Genomic DNA, 18,737 nt, shown 5'->3' with positions numbered 1-18,737 from the left:
AGTAACAGTTCATACACTAACACCTGGGATTTTCGATTGAATAATCAATATTACTTCCTTAGGTCAATCTGTGCTCTCTTTCAAAGTATTCATTTCCTGTCTTACACAATTAAATTTAACATTAGATACATTTTCACAAGAATCTAATTTTTCATTAAGATCGGGTTCTTTATTATTATATTAGACATTGCATTCAGTCTCCAAAGTAACTATGTCTTTGCACCGATAACTAGATTTTTTGCTTTGAGCATCTGTTTTGATGGGCAACAAACCTATACTTGTCTTTTGAATATCTAAAGTTTCATTCTGAGCCTTTAATTTAGAATTCATTGAGTTTATTAAGTCTAGGTTTTTCTTGAAATGATTGTCTAACTTATCATTTAACTTCCTTAAAGAAAAAATTTGAACTGCTGAATCTGCTTGCTGGACTTTAATTAAATTCACTAATTCAGACAAGTCTAGTGTTTCCCTAGTCACTCTTATAGCTATGTTCTTCATCCATATTCATTTTACTCTTAGCCCTTGTTATCATTTAAAAAAATCACCTCTGAGTATAACAGTTAAAGCAACAGTTTATCATACAACTGCCCTCTCAACTTTTACCAAATAATTATTGGTTTTTGCTCACCTGGCTTAGAGTTATAGCTGCAGTGGTTAGCAAATGTGTTATCAGTGCTGGTGGATCGCACTGGCTCTGGCACCAACATCGTTGAATGATGGTTTCAGCGTCATTGTCAGCGAGCAGCGGAATCTGCACTGGTGAGCAGCAGCTGGTGCAGTCAGCGTCAGTGGCTGGTTACTGCATCGGCATCAACGTGATGTACATGTATGAAGACTGCTTACTCTCCACATCCAATCTTCTTACTCAAAAAGTTGAGGTCCTCTCTCTAGTTTTCTCTCCCATTACTGTCTCATGTGTTTTACTGCATTGCACTCACAACTTTCTTCCATTTGTTTATTGGACTCAATACAATTACTGGAAAAAGTTCTCATATCTTGTTAGGCCTGGTTGCTATGGTAATGCCTAATATCTTCTTTCCGTTTCTGTCTTTAAATTCCTGTTTTCTTTGGGTCCTGTCACTTAGGTTGTCATGTTCTAACGTTTTTTTGGGATGACAGAAAATAATATCTTCTTTTTTCTGTAATCTATTGATCACACATATGAACTTCAGTGTCAATGTTCTCTTTGATTAACGATGTACTAGAAATGCTATGCAGAACAAAATTCTCTTCTTAGACATATAAATATCTTCGTTGTCTCACTCATATCTCAAGCTTTAGAAATAATTAAGTACAGTGAGACATAATAGTTGTATTAGAAACCATATGAAAATAAGAACATGCATCTTGACTTCACAGAATCTAAGGGGGGAGGGGGAACCTCTAGTCTCTAACGAGTCCAGGACATGAATGTACATAGAAATTTATATTCAATTGTTCATTAGTCGTTTTTTACAATCAACACGGACACTAACACACCAAAGAATACTGCATAACTATTCCTTGCGTTTTCATCAAGTCTTCTGGGGTGCTGGCAGGAAACACTTGTCATCGTCAGTGACTTGCCCCTCCAACAGCCTTCTAATAACAAACTTCCAAAGTGCACATAGAAACAGGTGGATCAGTAGAAACGTTCTCACTCTCCCACACTCGAACCTAAGATATTGGGTATTTGAGACAGTGGAAGGCCAAGTGTTTCTAGGATTTGCACTGTTTCAATCACGTCAAATGGTGTGAATAAAATATGGAATCAAAAGTCTTTAATATGAGACTTTTTATTGATTATCATTGTAAAATTATGTTAAATACATTTTGTGATGTGATATTTGTTAAAAACCCACAGTTGGGAGTCTTTGTAAACAGTGAACAATAGACACAAAATCTAAAGCTTATTGTGTTTCCTATGCTTTCCTGTATTTTACACTTTCCTGCATTTTACACTATTTTGAATCATTCTGCTGAAAAGAGTAAAAAGGGAGTTTTACTGTAATAAATAATATGTAAATGGAAGACTGTTAGTGCCATAAGATATTTTACTATGGATGAAAATTCATAGATTAGACAGTGATAGTGTATTATATATTCATGATCTTTCAGAGATATCTGGTAACAATTTTTTTATGTTTCACAGCTTGCTGTCAAGGTCTGCTTGTTCTTCAGTTTGAAAAGCCTCATTTACATGTTCTTCTTTTGTTGTCTGATCATTTTGTGCAGCATCCATTTCAATGGACTGTTTCTCCAAATGAGTTTTGCCCCTTTTCCACAGTACATAAATAGTTCTGAAAAACATTTTTCCCATTAATATTTTAGACATATGTCACATATATTAGTATCTTAAGAGTAAATTTACATTTATCATTAACAAATGTAGCAGTGCCAAGTGTGTTACTTTCTAAGAGGAAATTGAAGAACACTTCTTATTGCTATAAATGGAATTTTGATGGTTCATCCCAAATGGACTACTGTGATTCAACCTTTGTCTTATTTTGTATATGTAATACAATTCTTGAAGGGAAAATTGAAAAATGGAACCAGATTTGTATCATATACAAATGAATATGTAGGAGGAGGACAATGAAATAATGGGTTCTTACCATATTCAAGCCCTAATGCCTTTCTTTCATGACATATGAAAGTATGTGATCCAAAGAAAAATTTAGATCCCACTGGAATTGGTCCAAAACACATGTATAAATTATCAACAGTCAGATAAAACAGATATTCATTATTAGAAATCCCATTTTTAAGAATATATTATATCATACTGGAACAATATGGAAAATTAGATTGCTATTCACCACATAGTGGAGGCGCTGGGTTTTCAGACATGCACAGCAAAAAATGCTGCTGAAATATTTAATCTTTTGGAGCAAGTCCTTCTTCCAAACTAGTTAATATGCACACACATTCACCCAAGTACAACTAGTACATACATGGGCACATTCTATGGATGTTGTGGCCCAAATGCGACTGTACCTGACATGAGCAGCAATCTACTTTGGAGGGTGGTGATCGTAAACAGGATGTGTAGCATAGGGTGGGGTGAGAGATGGATAGCAGGGTAGGGGTAGGGGAAGATGCTGTGCTGCCTGTGGGAGCATGCAGGGGTATGGTGGAGATAGGATAGTGCTGCTAGGAGCAGTATGGATAGGATCTAATGAAGAAAGCAGTGGATCAAATAGCTAAAAAGATAAGACCCAGTAGAAATTATTGGATATCACATGATATACTGAATTTATATTAAAAACAAAGATTCCAAGACTTACCAAGCGGGAAAGCGCCGGCAGACAGGCACATGAACAAAACACACAAACACACACACAGAATTACAAGCTTTCGCAACTGGCAGTTGCTTCGTCAGGAAAGAGGGAAGGAGAGGGAAAAATGAAAGGATGTGGGTTTTAAGGGAGAGGGTAAGGAGTCATTCCAATCCCGGGAGCGGAAAGACTTCCCTTAGGGGAAAAAAAGGACAGGTGTACACTCGCACATACACACACATATCCATCCGCACATACACAGACACAAGCAGACAGAAAATATGTCTGCTTGTGTCTGTGTATGTGCGGATGGATATGTGTGTGTATGTGCGAGTGTACACCTGTCCTTTTTTTCCCCTAAGGGAAGTCTTTCCGCTCCCGGGATTGGAATGACTCCTTACCCTCTCCCTTAAAACCCACATCCTTTTATTTTTCCCTCTCCTTCCCTCTTTCCTGACGAAGCAACTGCCAGTTGCGAAAGCTTGTAATTCTGTGTGTGTGTTTGTGTGTTTTGTTCATGTGCCTGTCTGCCGGCGCTTTCCCGCTTGGTAAGTCTTGGAATCTTTGTTTTTAATATATTTTTCCCATGTGGAAGTTTCTTTCTGTTTTATTTACATCGATATACTGAATTTAATTGACAAATGGAGAAAAAATAAAAATGCAGCAATGAAGCAGTTATAAGAGAATATATAAAAGATGATATTGACCGAAAGTGAAAAATGGCTTAGCAGGAAAGGCTGCAGGACAAATGCAAACCTATAGAAGCATGCGTAAGTACAGGAAAGACACACGCCACCTATAGCAAAATAAAAGAGACCTTTGGAGAAAAGAGAAATCATTCCACAAATGTCAGTTACTCAGATGGGAAGCCAGTACTAAGCAAAAAGTGAAAGCTAAAAGGTAGAAAGAATATCTAGAAGGTCTATAAAGAGAAATGAGCTTGAAGACAATACAGAAAGGGAAGAGAAAGTAGTTGAAGATGAGATAGGAGATATGATACTACAAGAAGAATTTGCCAGAACACTGACAGACCTAAGTAAAAACAAGGCCTCAGGAGCATTCTGACATTCCCTTAGAATTATTGAGATTCTTGGCAGAGCCAGCCATGCCAAAACTATTCAACATGGTGTGTGAGATATATGAAACTGGCAAAATACACTCAGATGTCAAGAAAAGTGTAATAACTCCAATTCAATAGGAACCATGTGATGACAGGAGTAAGTATTACCAAATTATTAAGTTAATAAGTCATGGTTGCAAAATGATGACACAACTTATTTACAGAAGAACGGAAAAACTGGTAGAAACCAACCTGGGGGAAGAACAGTTTGGGTTACAGAGAAATGTAGGATCACATGACGCCATACTGACCCTATGACGTAGACAGATTTAGACTACATAATGGCAAATGTATGTTTATAGCATTTGAAGATTTAAAGAAAGCTTTTGATAATGATTGGAATATAGTGTTTGACATTCAGGAGGTGTCAAGGATAAAATACAAGGAGCAAAGAGTTATTTACAACTTGTACGGAAACCAGACTATCATTATAAGACTCAAAGACATGAAAGGAAAGCAGAGGCTGAGAATAGAGTGAGACTTAATTCGATCTGTACAATAAGCAGGCAGTAAAGGAAATAAATTTGAAAGGGAAATTATAGTTAGAGAAAAGGAGTTGAGGTTAGCTGATGACATTGTAATTGTGTCATAGATGGCAATGGTCATGGAAGAGCAACAGATTTGAATGGATAGTGTCTTGTAAAGAGGTTATAAGGTAAACACAAACAAAATTAAAACAAGAGTAATAAAACATAGTTAAATTATGCCAAGCAATGTTGAGGGAATTAGATTAAGAAATGAGAACTGAAAGTAACAGTGTAGGGGAAAAAGGGGGGGGAGGAGGTTGAAGTAGAGAGGATATAAAATGCAGACTGGTTACAGCAAGAAATGCATTTCTGAGCAAGAGGAATTTTCTAACAGCAAATATAAATGTAAATGTTAAGAAGTCTTTTCTGAAATAGTTCAACCTCATATGGAAGTGAAACATTGATGATAAACAGTACAGAAAAGAAGAGAATAGAAGTTTTTGAAATATGGTGCTACAGAATGTTGAAGATAAGATGGGTAGATCAAGCAACTAATGAGGAGGAGGTACTGAATCAAGATGGAGAAACATAAGTTTCATGGCACATCTTGACTAAAAAAGAGGACACATCCTAGGAATCAATGAACTGCCAATTTGGTAATGGAAGCAAATGTGGGAGGTAAAAATTGTAGAGGGAGACTAAGAGGTGAATACAGTAAACAGGTTCAAATGGATGTAAGTTATGATAGTTATACAGAGATGAAGAGACTTGCACAGGCTACACTGATATGTGTAGCTGCATCAAAATAGTCTTTGGACTGAAGATTCCAAAACAAGTCTTGATCCAAGAATGTTCTCTTTTTCTCTTTCTTGGCAGAAATTTATGAAACGAAATGAATGAATGAACAAATGTTAATTTCACTATAAACTCCAATATTAAAAAGTATTCCTTTTAATTATTTGAAATATAAAGTTTACCTGAGCACGTCATTAACACCCTGGTAAAGATCTCCACTAGAGCTGAACAAAAACTGCTTCTCACACAGTTGAATTTCAGTAATTAAATACAAAGTAAATTACACAGTTTTGAAAAGGTAACAACAATAATAATATGATAAAAGACCACATACGTACATGTAGATAGCTCCAGTTATTAGTGCAAAAATGGTACCGAGTAAGAAGAAAGCACCTGGAAATGTCTCAAGTGTTGCTATATATGTTGTACTATACAATGGTCCAAATGCAAATGTTGTAATTCCTTCACAAATACCCATAAGAGAAAATGTTCTTCCTGTAGAATGAGAAGACAAAAATATTTAAAGTATCACATTTTTAAATATGTGCATTTATAGCATACATCTCATTTCAATGAATCATTTTTATATTAATTGAATAATGCTAATGTATACAAAGTAACAATCTTTCCTGTTTGTAACAGCAAATGTAGACAAGCTCTTTCCTAACACACTGTAGCGTGATACAAATAAATGAAAATTATGAAGTTTGCCTACCCCATCTTTCAAATGTAAGGAGAGTAACTTGCCATGCACAGGAAAGAAATCCAAGAAATTGGAAACGGATTCTTGAGGTGTTATACAGTGTTCATGAGGGCTGTTATTGGAGACTATCTTTCACTATCAGGTTATCTGGTAAAATCTGACTCCCTTATCCTTACTTTTAATAGAATAAAACTCCCAGAGTATATCAAGCCACTTTCCTTTACTAAAGTGTATGGCTCTTTGTTGTCAACCCAATGCACTGTTTTAAATTCCAGCACTTTGGATACATCATGGTGTAGGAGAGAAGCCACTTGTTGAAAATGTGATAAGACAGCCCATGAAGGTGTCATTTATTCATCTCCTACAAAGTGTGTAATTGCACTGAGTACTACCCTGTCTTGTGCAGGGACTGCGGCGTTATCGTGAGGCTGAAAGATCTATAAGCCCATGCAGTCTTCCACATTAATTACATCTTTTATTTCAGCTCTTAGAAAGCCTTTTTTGACATCTGATGCATCTACACAAATGAGGTTACTAGTGTCAGCACTACTTCCTGCATTTTCAAGGACATTTGTAAAGCTGCAGTTATTTCAGAGTCTCTTGGTCCTGTTGAGAATGTCAGTAAAATACGCAGTTGCCAACACTGCAGCAGTCCCAGCACCTCTGATGGCAGGGTCCAAGGCTTCCCAGGCTAAAAAAAGCAAACAGGAAGCTTCCACCTTGGGCAAAAATAGGTAGCAAACTATCAGACAATGTTGGTATCATTTGACCTGATGGTTCAACTGCTTCTGCTTCAGAGTCAATGGAATGTGAAGTCTGCCTGTGGCGACCATCTCACCCCAAAATTGAATCTCCATCTGTTGCAGGCACCCCTCCCTGGCAGAGACTGCAACCAGCGTGATAAATGGCACCCGTACTGCATTGTAACATATTTGTTTTCAGGACTCATGTGGAGAAACTGAAACTCCTAGCACATGCACACCTTCTGTGCTTGTGTTAACAAGAAACACATTTTAAAGTTAAGGATGTCCCTGTACTATTGGGCTATCCTATCCACCACAAGGGTCACTACTGCCAATGCCAGCCAGGATCCAGCATTCTGCTGCTGCCATGTGGACATAGAGAGGGGGAAGTTAGACTTCAGGTCCAACAATTCTGAATTTTACAATTATCCTTTCTCCTTGTGAGTGCTTGATTCAGCATTGCCTGAGGCTCACTACAGCACAACTGGTCACAACAAAATCCCATATGTCATGCTTTGACATTTGCATTGCCTGAGGCTCACTACAGCACAACTGGTCACAACAAAATCCCATATGTCATGCTTTGACATTTGCAAGCAGCATCAAAGTGAATCCTCAAATGTTTTAGTATGATGTGGCAAACAGGCCACATTCCCCACTCATTGAGAGAGGAAATTTTGATACCTCTCCCCAAACCTGGAAAGTACCAAATATGCCCCAGTAGTTACTGGAGTGTTGCCTTAACAAGCTGCATAGGGAAGATCTTGGAGCAAATGGTGAACCTTCATCCAGTCTGGGTGTTAGAGACCATGCAACTCCTTATCCACTCCCAGTGTGGATTCAAGTGATGCCAGTCCTCTTTTTGATGACCTGAACCTGCTACAGGTGGCTACCCAGCAGGCTTTCCTATATAGACATCACTGCACTAGTATATTCTTTGAAATCATTAAGGCATACAACACTAATTGGAGACTCATCATTCTAGGGCAGTTCCACAAATTGGGCTTTTGAGGCCACCTCTCCATCTTCATATGGTCCTTCCTCTTAGCAATTTTTTTAGGTTTCAGGTTGGTGATGTGCTGTTGGATTATTTTGAGCAGGAGATTGGCATTCCTCAGAGCAGTGTTTTAAGCAATACCCTCTCTGCCATAGCCATAAACAGTGTCATGTGTACAGTACAGAGTCCTATACAGTGTTCCTTATCTGTGGATGATTTTGGAATTTTCTGTTCCTCCTCCAATATTGCAACAGCAACAGCAATTTACAGTGCAGAGATTAGGGGAATGGGCTGTAAAGACTGGTTTTTAGTTTTCTGCAGAAAAATGTGTGTGTGTTTAATTTAATCATTCTTGTCATATTTTTAATTTACCTGACATTCATATGAGGGACAGCATTCTACATTTTAAAGCTCAGTGAGGTTTTAGGGCCCCATTTTTTACTTCAAACTGTCATGGTTACCACACCTGAGAAACATGAAAACCAGGACCCAGAAGGTGCTGAACATCTTAAGGTATCTTAGCCACAGGTCTCAGGGACTGAACAAGGTATGCCTGTTTCAGCTTTATGGGGCTTTTGTGTGACTGAGGGTGTACAGTGTAAAAATCAGCCAGTTCTTCTTATCTGGGGATCACTGTTGCTATCCATGATGAGGGTATTAGGCTGGCCACACTTGCTGACAGTGCCAGCCCCATACCTAGTGTATGTGCTGAGGCTGGGGAATGATCAGTCACCATCCTGCAGCAATTACTCATGGTGTGTCAAGCTGTAAGTTCCTTACTGTACCGAATTTAACAACGTGGCATACTATCACTTGTACATCTCTGGAATGACTTTTCTCCAGTTATCCATGAGCAAAAAGGCCATTTGGGATCTGTATGCAGCATGTGCTAGAGTCATTTGGTGTGAAGCAATTACAACCCCAAATCTAGGGTTTTAACCACCTGCCACCCATATTACTGCAGAGCCCACAGTAATTTTAGATTTAGTGCAGTATAGGAGACACTGCACTCCTGCATACATTGGGGCGGCAAAAGTCTTGTGCCAGCATTATGCACATATACAGATAGCAGGAGTATCATGTACACAAGGGATAAAAGGACAGTGCATTGATGAAGCTGTCATTTGTACTCAAGTGGTTCATTTGAAAAGATTTCTGATATGATTATGGCTGCACAACTGGAATTAACAGACTTTGAAGGCAGAATGGTAGTTGGAACTAGATGCATGGGACATTCCTTTTCAGAAACTGTTGGGGAATGCACTGTATTGAGATAGACAGTGTCAAGAACGTGCCAAGAATACCAAATTTCAGGTATTACCTCTCACTACAGACAACACAATGGCCAGTTCCCTTCATTTAATGACTGAGAACAGCAGCGTTTGCCTAGAGTTGTCACTGCTAGCAGACTAGCAACACTGCATGAAATAAATACACCTTCATCTACATAGATACTCTACAAGCCACCAAGGGTGTGTGGTGGAGGGTACCCCGTACCACTACTAGTTACTTCCTTTCCTGTTCCATTCAAAAATAGAGCTAGGGATAAATGACTGTCTATATGCCTCCATGTGAGACCTAATTTCTTGTCTCTTATCTTCATGGTCCTTACAGGCAATGTATGTTAGTGGCAGTAGAATCATTTTGCAGTCAGCTTCAAATACCAATTCTCTAAATTTCCTCATCTATGTTCCTCAAAAAGAATGTTGCTTTCCCTCCAGTGATTCCCATTTGAATTCCCAAAGGATCTCCATGACACTTACATGTTGTTTGAATCTAATGGTAACAAAACCAGGAATCCATGTTTGAATTGCTTTGATGTTTTCCTTTAATCCCAAACACTCAAGCAGCACTCGAAAACAGCTCACACCAGTATCCTATATGAGGTCTCCTTTACAGATGAACCACACTTTCCTAAAATTCTACCAATAAACCAAAATTGACCATTTGCCTTCCTTACTACAGTTCTCACATGCTCACACCATTTCGTATCACTTTTCAATGTTATGCCCAGATATTTAAATAATGTGACTGTGTCAAGCAGGTCACTAGTAATGCTGTATCCAAACATTAAGGATTTGTTTTTCTACTCATCTGCATTAACTTACATTTCGAGGTAGCTGTCATTCATCACACTAACTAGAAATTTTGTCTAAGTCATCTTGTATCCTCCTACAGTCACTCAGTTTTAACACCTTACCTGTACACCACAGCATCATCACACTGTTTGCCAAACCATTTATGTATATGGAAAATAACACCATTCCTATCACACTTCCCTGGGGCACTCCTGATGATCCCTTTGTCTCCAATGAACACTCACTGATGAGGACACCATACTGGGTTTTATAACTTAAAAAGTCATTGAGCCACTCACATATCTGTGAACCTATTCCATATGCTTGTACTTTTGTTAATAGCCTGCGAAGGGGCACTGTGTCAGGTTCTTTCTGGAAATATAGAAGTATGGAGTCTGCCTGTTGCCCTTTATCCATAGTTTGTTATGTATCGTGAGAAAAGGGAGAGCTGAGTTTTGCACAAGTCATGTTTTCTAAAACCAGGCTAATTCATGGACATATGCATCTCTTTCTCAAGAAAATTTGTTGTGTGCAAACTGAGAATACGTTCAAGGATTCTAAAGCAAACTGAAGTTAGAAATGTAAGTCTAATTTTGTGGGACCTCAAAAATACAGCAAACCAAAGTTAGGAATGTTAGTCTATAATTTTGTGAGACCTCAGAAATCAATGTGGGACATATGACAAACTTACCCATCAGGATAGTGTGGCAAAATTTGACATTGCTGGGATATGCCAGTAGGTAACTGGTGTGAGTGCTTTTGCTAACAGCATGAAATTGCCTACAGTGCCTCCCCTGGGATTGTGACCATATGAGTTGGATCCTAGATGACCAGAACACTGTGGCCGGGTCAGATGAGTCCTGATTTCAGCTGGTAAGAGCTGATGGTAGGGTTTGAGTGTGGTGCAGACCTCATGAAGCTGTGGACCCACATTGTCAACAAGAACGTGCAAGCTGGTGGTGGCTCGGTAATGGTGTGGAGTGTGTTTACATGGAATGGACTGGAACCTCTGGTCCAGCTGAATCAACCATTGACTGGAAATGGTTATGTTCAGCTAGTTGGAGATCATTTGCAGCCAATCAAGGACTTCATATTCCCAAACAATGATGGAATTTTTATGAATGATAATACACTATGTCAGAGGGCCACAGTTGCTTGTGACTGGTTTGATGAACATTCTGAACAATTTGAGTAAATGTTTTGGCCACACAGAACACCCAAAATTAGTCCGATTTATCATTTATAGGACGTAATTGAGAGGTCAGTTCATGTGCAAAATCCTGTGCTGGTGAAACTTTTGCAATAGAGGTAGTGTAGCTCAGTGTTTCTGCACTCATTACTCGCACACGCTTTGGCGATTCCCGTAAGAGTTTGGGCAACTTGTGCGCATTCGCACAGATGAAGGTCAATGGCTGGGTAGCCTTTAACTATATGTACGAAGACAGTAACTTGTTCTTGGAAGAACAGCTACTGTTGATGACTGTGCAGCTTTTCCCTGGAATAAATCATGACTAACTGAAAACAACAGCTGCTGACAGGTGTTGTCGATATACCTTGATGTGGACAGCTGAAAATTTGTGCCCCGACCGGGACTCGAACCCGGGATCTCCTACTGGTTGGGCAAATGTCCGTAAGGTACAATACATATGTAGAATTGTGGACAGTTGGGAATGTGAGTCTTACGGGAAGCGTGCAAGGGTAAGTCCGTGCATCGCGCTACTCATCTGTGTCCTCGGTGGCTCAGATGGATAGAGCGTCTGCCATGTAAGCAGGAGATCCCGGGTTCGAGTCCCGGTCAGGGCACACATTTTCAGCTGTCCACATTGAGGAATATCAACAACACCTGTCAGCAGCTGAGGTTTTCAGTTAGTCATCATTTATTCCAGGGAAAAGCTGCACGGTCATCAACAGTAGCTGTTCTTTCGAGAACAAGTTACTGTCTTTGTATATATAGTTAAAGGCTACCCAGCCATTGAGCTTCATCTGTGCGAATGCGCACAGGCTGCCCAAACTCGCCAAATGTGTGTGAGTAATGAGTGGACAGGTAACCCCCGGAATCTATGAGCATCTTGAAGTTACTGATGAAGTTCTCTGCTACCTTTCTGCCAGAGCTGACTGCTTCACCATGCCTCACAATGCTGTGGATCCTGGTTCTTCTCTTAAACTCCTCAAACCACCCATTACTTCCCTCAAACACTTCTTCAGCCACTGATGATCCTGATATCTTCTTAACAAGGTCAGCAAAAATCATTCTCACCTTCTCACAAATGATGTTCTTGTTAATTGTATCACTTTGCAATTGCTTTTCATTTATCCATATAAGAAGCAACCTCCTGACATCATCCAGAATATGAAACCATTGTTTAGATACTCTTGTCACTCCCTTTGAAGCATCTATCTCCTTAATTTTGTACTTGTTCTTGAGCTAGAGAAATAGTTGATGTAGACCAATTGTATGTGTGTGTTAAATCAGCAATACTCACATCATGTTTGCATTTTTCATTGATTTTATGTTGCATTCCTGAGGTCATTTTCTTTCTCATATGGTCATCTTCTTGTGGCTTTATATTTGGGGACATTTGTATGAAGGTTACTAAAATTTGCACACAAAAAAATACTGTGTGAGCACGAGTTTAGAAAAATATGTTGTCACTAGCTGCACTAAGATGGTAGCAGAAAGAGTGCTAAACCCAGACTGCAGTACATACTCATCACATTATTCATATGCTGCTATTGACAGTCAAAAGTGTTCACATAGTTGAATGTTTCTCCCGCCACATGTGAACAGCTGGTGACATCACACTAAATCATCATCACTCATTATGTGAAACATCATTCATTAAGAGAATAATTTTTTTTTACAATTTTTTTGCTCATTATGGGTACTGCACATTATGAGAGGTGCTCGTTAAATGAGGTTCTATTGTACTTCTCACAAAAATTGTCACCACTGCAACAGAAGTGGAACATATATGACTATGATCTCCAGGGCATGCATGAGGTGCTAATATACTTCTGGCCACAGATCAAGGCAAGAGAGTTTATACAATCTACGTCGATCTCAAGCCATAGATCCATGCTTTGCTTGCCTCAGATTTACAGTCATCTTGAGCTCATAAACAAATATAGGATGGACATCAAACAGGCAATGTGTTGGCTGGCAATCTTTTGTGTGTCAACAGTGTGGCGAAAATTATAGATTTTTTTGGAATTAACCAGAGCCCAGCAGGAGGATCAAGAACTCAAGACTTTCATCAATGACACCACTTCATGGTTGAAGTTAAAATGTGTTGATGTTCGTGGCAATGATGTATAATTCTACTGTGATGTTTCCTACTGACTATGTTTTGGCCACAAGTTTTTGACAAATTTTACGACCTGCATCAACATGGAGCCCATCCAACTTTCTGTCTGCCTTTGCAGCACTTTGTATGGCCTGGGATGGAGAAGGACTTCCAGGAGTGGACATGAACTTGTCCACAGTGTCAGAATTGTAAAGTTATCTGCCATTTGCATGTACCAGCTGGTGATATCCCAGAAACAACCACACATTTTGCATACGTTCACCTAGATGTTGTAGGTCTGCTTCCTTCCATCAGACAGTCAGCAGTATTTGCTCACCATGATAGATCACTTTACATCATGGCTGAAAGCTGTGCCAGTGGACATCACCACATATCATTAGCATCAGCATTCACTTCAGTGCGACTTGCAAGATGTGGCTCCCCATTGCACTTAACTATTTACCATGGCCAACAGTCTGAATCAGATCTGTCTGCAGAGCTGGCAAGGTTCTATGGGTATGTGCATCAGATGACAACCAGCTACCACCCCACCAACAAGAGCATAATTGAGTACTGGCACCATTCTCTGAAGGCAGTGCTCACATGACGTGGAACCCGTTGGTCATCTGTACTTCTGATACTTTTTCTGGGTCTAGGAACCACTTACAAAACAGACAACAGCTCCTCATGTACAGAACTGGTCTATTGTGAAACATTGCATCTCCATGGAGAATTTGTCAATGCCAGTTCTCTGCAGACAATGATGTAAAACCATTAGACTTTCTGTTTCAGTTATGAGACCACATCACTCAGCACCAACCACCCAGGGCCAGCAGGCATGGTACACTGGCCAGTTACATGCACTGTGATTCAGACAGCTGCTCACACATAATGCTCTGAATGGACAATGTAAAGCTTCCCTTGGAAGTCTCTTATACTGGCTCATATCACATATTAAGAAAAGGTACACAGACATTGGATGTTGCTGTAAGTAAGAAGTCCACAACTATGTCAATAGACTGTGTAGAACATTTTCCATGAGGCAGTACCAACCATTGCAGGATCAAGACACAGCATCATCCACAACCAACTCCAATGTCTCCATTGGAACTGCATTGGCCAGCTGCTAGCAGCAACAAAAGGCCCACAACACATGGCCTGGCTGACATGTGTATTTTCTAACCCATTTCTGAAATGATTTTATGCTTCCAAGAAGAGGGCTGATGTAGCATCTGCAACATGTGTCATGGCCATCAATCAAGATTTGCACCAACCAGTGATGTTATGTGTACCCAGTGTGGTAGTTTATTCCATGCATGGTATCAAGTCATTGCTGATGTCAAACAGCTTTTGTGTTAGCCATCAGGGGTGCAGTGTTTTCTATATGTGATTGTGATTTCTATGTGTTATTTATTCTTTGGTATGTGAATTTTATGTGTTTTGTATGTTCAATGCATGCTTTTAGTTTTGTTGTGTACTGTCGGTCATTCTAAATTATGTTAGTAACTATTTTTGTTCATTCAAATTATCTTTACACTCAGCAATGGTTTTGCTGTCAGTTGAGCATTCCTGATAATCTGTTGCTGCCTGTAATGATCAATTAATGAATTAGTAAGCAACCAGTTATTTATCAATAAACATTTGTCAGTCCAAATAAATTTCTGTCGCAGACTGAACATGTATTCAAAGACTGGTCAGCCAAATTATGCTATACCTGACAATACATTAAGATAAGTTGCCCCAGTTTTTTAGTATTTGATTATGTAAGAAACTGAGAAAGTGTTATGAATTTTGATGAATCATGGCAAGAGAATTCTGTATTAACATGAGATGTGTTATAGGAGACCAGAGTTCGGTTAGGGTTCTTGCCTGTGGGTAGTCAAAAAGAATAAGATTGTGACTTTGTATTAACATAAAAGTAAAATCATATAAAAATTTCAACTCAGTAAAAGTAATGTTTTTGGTAAGTAAAGAGTTACATGCTTCAAAGACAGTAGTAGAAACGAGTAACTAATGTAAAATCTGTGAATACACTGGTCTGCGTATCAAAAATTAATTTATGAGGTCACAGGTTTCTTAGGGGATCTTTTATAATCAATACATTTTGAATTCAAAAATGTAACTCACTTTGCTCAATCAGGTCATGTTTCTTTGCTACCTCAATATTTAGTTAGTAGCCTATTAGGTATAAAATCCAGTCAAGTATTTGAATTATTTCTATCTCATACAGCTACATCAACTATATGAAATTCAAATAAATGTACTTAATAATGAGGAAACAGTACTGTGTTTTGTTTAAGGTCTTGATACAATTAGAGGTACAGTCATAGCTGACATCTCTGTATAAACAGATGGAGTTGGCAACTCTGTAGGAGAGAGAGGTGGGATTGAGACGATCTGGCTTCTAGCTTGTAGCACCCTGCAGGCTAGTATGGCCTGAGGTCTCTAAGTGAAAGCAACATTGTTAAGAAATGAATAGAAAGTGAAAGAATCACCCTAACCAATTTTTCTACATTTATGGTAAAGTCGTCATGCCAAATAAGAAGTTAAAAATTACTCCTTTTTTTGTAGAAAATGTGTCATGCATACTTTGAAGTTGAAGGAAGAAGGAAGGAAAAATAGGTTTAACATCCTATTAACATCAGGGTCAGTAGAGACAGATTGTGTTGAGGATAGAGAAAGAAATTGCCTGTGCCCTTTCAAGGGAACCATACTGCCATTTGCATAGAGCAATAGAGCAATTTAGGAAAATCATGGAAGATCTAAATATGGATGGCTGGATGTGGGTTTGAACCATCATCCTCCTGAATGCGAGTCCAGTGTGCTAACCATTGTGCCACCATGCTCGGTACTTTGAAATTAAAATTGGTGATGAGAACAAGCCCTTTGCACCACATGTAAGCTGCAAAGTTTATTGAAAGTTTGTGGTGCTGTAGCAAAAAGCAACAGATGTGGCTCAGTTTTGGTGTACCTGTGATTTAGAGGGAAGGAAGAAATCATACTGCTGAGTGTTATTTCTGCAGGACAAATTTACAGGGTAAGTTAAGGACTGATTCTCATGAACTTAAGTTGTCTCTTTAAGAGAGCTGTTTAAGTTACTTAAAATAAGTATCTTATCTGAATTAACTTAATGAATATATCTCCTTTTACTTTTAGAAATAAGCCAAAAGAACAAAGAGAGCATAAAATATCCAGACTTGCTGTCATAGGACCAGCGCCTCATGAATCAGGATTTCTGATTCCAGTACCCCCTGATAACCAGAGTGACTTTTCTGGCCCTGATGATGAAATGCATGAAGAGGATATTGGGGATATTGGTGATTCACATGGAATCCCCTAAGATTCATGCCAGCCCAAAACCCCTAATCCAAGCTCAACTATATTATTTGACATGATATTTGTGCTTATCCAAAGAATCTGCCCAGACACTAGGGTCATGTCTTCATGAAAGTAGACTGTTAGCTCCTGCAACAGCCTTCTGTTCATGCAGTAGTCACGAAGATGAGTTTCAACAGTATTTAAGAAAGAATGAAGAAGCTTCTCTGGTTCACTGTAATGACATTGAAGCTTTGGGTATAATATATGTCTCTACTGAATGGTGTTGTTTTTTTTTTTTTTTTTTTTTTTTTTTTTTTGATGGAGTCCTCAAGTAGAAGTTTGAAAGTTGTAGTATTCCACATTCTTAATGTGGTTGCTTCTGCTCCAGTGGATCATTCAGAACAAATGAGTGAAACCTACAGTAATGTGGAGTGTTTGTTAACTGCTCTGAAATATGAACATCACAATGGAAGATATGTGGAGACTTCGCAAAATGTATATTTTTGAGCTTAATGCACATTATACTTAATAACATTAAATTTGAAAGTATGATGTATGATGCCCAGGTACACATTAATACTATAAGTTACAGGTGGTGTCCATAACTCTGGGTCTACTCTGTGGCTACACCAAATATTCATACTTTCTATGCCAACCAGAGAGTCAGGCAGGTAAGAAGCACTATGTACAACACATCTGGAAAGCATAACCTTCCCAAACATCAGATTGCACAACGTTAAGTCACAAGCTCTTGTCGATACTTAGAAAATTCTAGTGCCACTGCTAGACATTAAACTTGGTTTGATGATGTCCTTTATAAACGTAGTGAACAAAGAAAGTAGAGTTTTACTTTCTTAAAGCAGAAGATAATTTCCACATGTCAGTGATGCTGGACTTAAGGCAGGAATTTTTGATGGCCGGCAGGTTAGGGAGCCTGTAAAAAATACAAATTTTAGTCAAACTATGGAGGATACGCCTAGTTGGCATTGATTCAATAATAAAAAACTTTCTTGGCAAGTATAAGATACTGGGTATGAAAATGCTGTCAAGGGGCTCCTGGTTCTTGGTGTTTGTATGTCAATAAAGATGCACTTTCTCAGTTCACATTTAGATTACTTCCCTGAAAACTGTGGAGACTATAGTGAGGAGCATGGTGAGCATTTTCATAGGTGAGCATTTTCATAGAGATGATAGTGTGGTGGTAGAGAGGTATCAGCATCGTTAGGATGTGAAGATGTTTGCAAACTATTGTTAGTGCCTAATGAGAGATATTCCGCATGCAAAACAGGAGAGCTTCTGTAAAGTTTGGAAGGTAGGAGACGAGATACTGGCAGAAGTAAAGCTGTGAGTACTGGGCATGAGTCGTGCATCGGTGGCTCAGATGGTGGAGCACTTGCCTGCGAAAGGTAAAGGTCCCGAGTTCGAGTCTCAGTCGGGCACACAGTTTTAATATGGCAGGAAGTTTCATATCAGCGCACACTCCGCTGCAGAGTGAAAATCTCATTCTGGAAACCTCCCCCAGGCTGTGGCTAAGCCATGTCTCCGCAATATCCTTTCTTTCAGGAGTGCTAGTTCTGCAAGTTTCGCAGGAGATCTTCTTCAAAGTTTGGAAGGTAGGAGACGAGATACTGGCAGAAAGTAAAGCTCTGAGTACCGGGCATGAGTTGTGCTTTGGTAGCTCAGATGGTAGAGCACTTGCCCGCGAAAGGCAAAGGTCCCAAGTTCGAGTCTTGGTCAGGAACACAGTTTTAATCTGCCAGGAAGTTTCATTGCAGCGCACACTCTGCTGCAGAGTGAAAATCTCATTCTGGAAACATCCCCGAGGCTGTGACTAAGCCATGTCTCCGCAATATCCTTTCTTTTGGGAGCGCTAGTTCTGCTAGGTTGGCAGGAGAGCTTCTGTAAAGTTTGGAAGGTAGGAGATGAGATACTGGCAGAAGTAAAGCTCTGAGTACCGGGCGTGAGCGTCGAGTCT

General features: G+C 39.2%; 1 protein-coding gene and 1 non-coding gene across 4 annotated transcripts in view; one reads left to right on the top strand and one right to left on the bottom strand.

The window, feature by feature from the left end:
* Window positions 1–1,759: 1,759 nt before the first annotated feature.
* The window catches only part of LOC126272199 (proton-coupled folate transporter-like), a 236,990-nt gene continuing 220,012 nt past the window's right edge, over window positions 1,760–18,737 (bottom strand). For all 3 annotated transcript variants that reach the window (XM_049974879.1, XM_049974880.1, XM_049974881.1), the window contains exons 6-7: window positions 5,978–6,134; window positions 1,760–2,279 (exon numbers count right to left, since the gene is read on the bottom strand). In XM_049974879.1, the coding sequence (XP_049830836.1) occupies window positions 2,126–2,279; window positions 5,978–6,134 (311 nt within the window). In that variant the 3' untranslated portion in view covers window positions 1,760–2,125. The remainder of the gene's footprint in view (window positions 2,280–5,977; window positions 6,135–18,737) is intronic.
* On the top strand, window positions 11,889–11,963 carry Trnat-ugu (transfer RNA threonine (anticodon UGU)). The gene has a single exon. It is a non-coding gene; the product is annotated as a tRNA-Thr (tRNA).

Source organism: Schistocerca gregaria, chromosome 5 (genome assembly GCF_023897955.1).
Source record: "Schistocerca gregaria isolate iqSchGreg1 chromosome 5, iqSchGreg1.2, whole genome shotgun sequence".
Taxonomy (NCBI): domain Eukaryota; kingdom Metazoa; phylum Arthropoda; class Insecta; order Orthoptera; family Acrididae; genus Schistocerca; species Schistocerca gregaria.
This window is presented reverse-complemented; position numbering and strand designations above follow the sequence as displayed.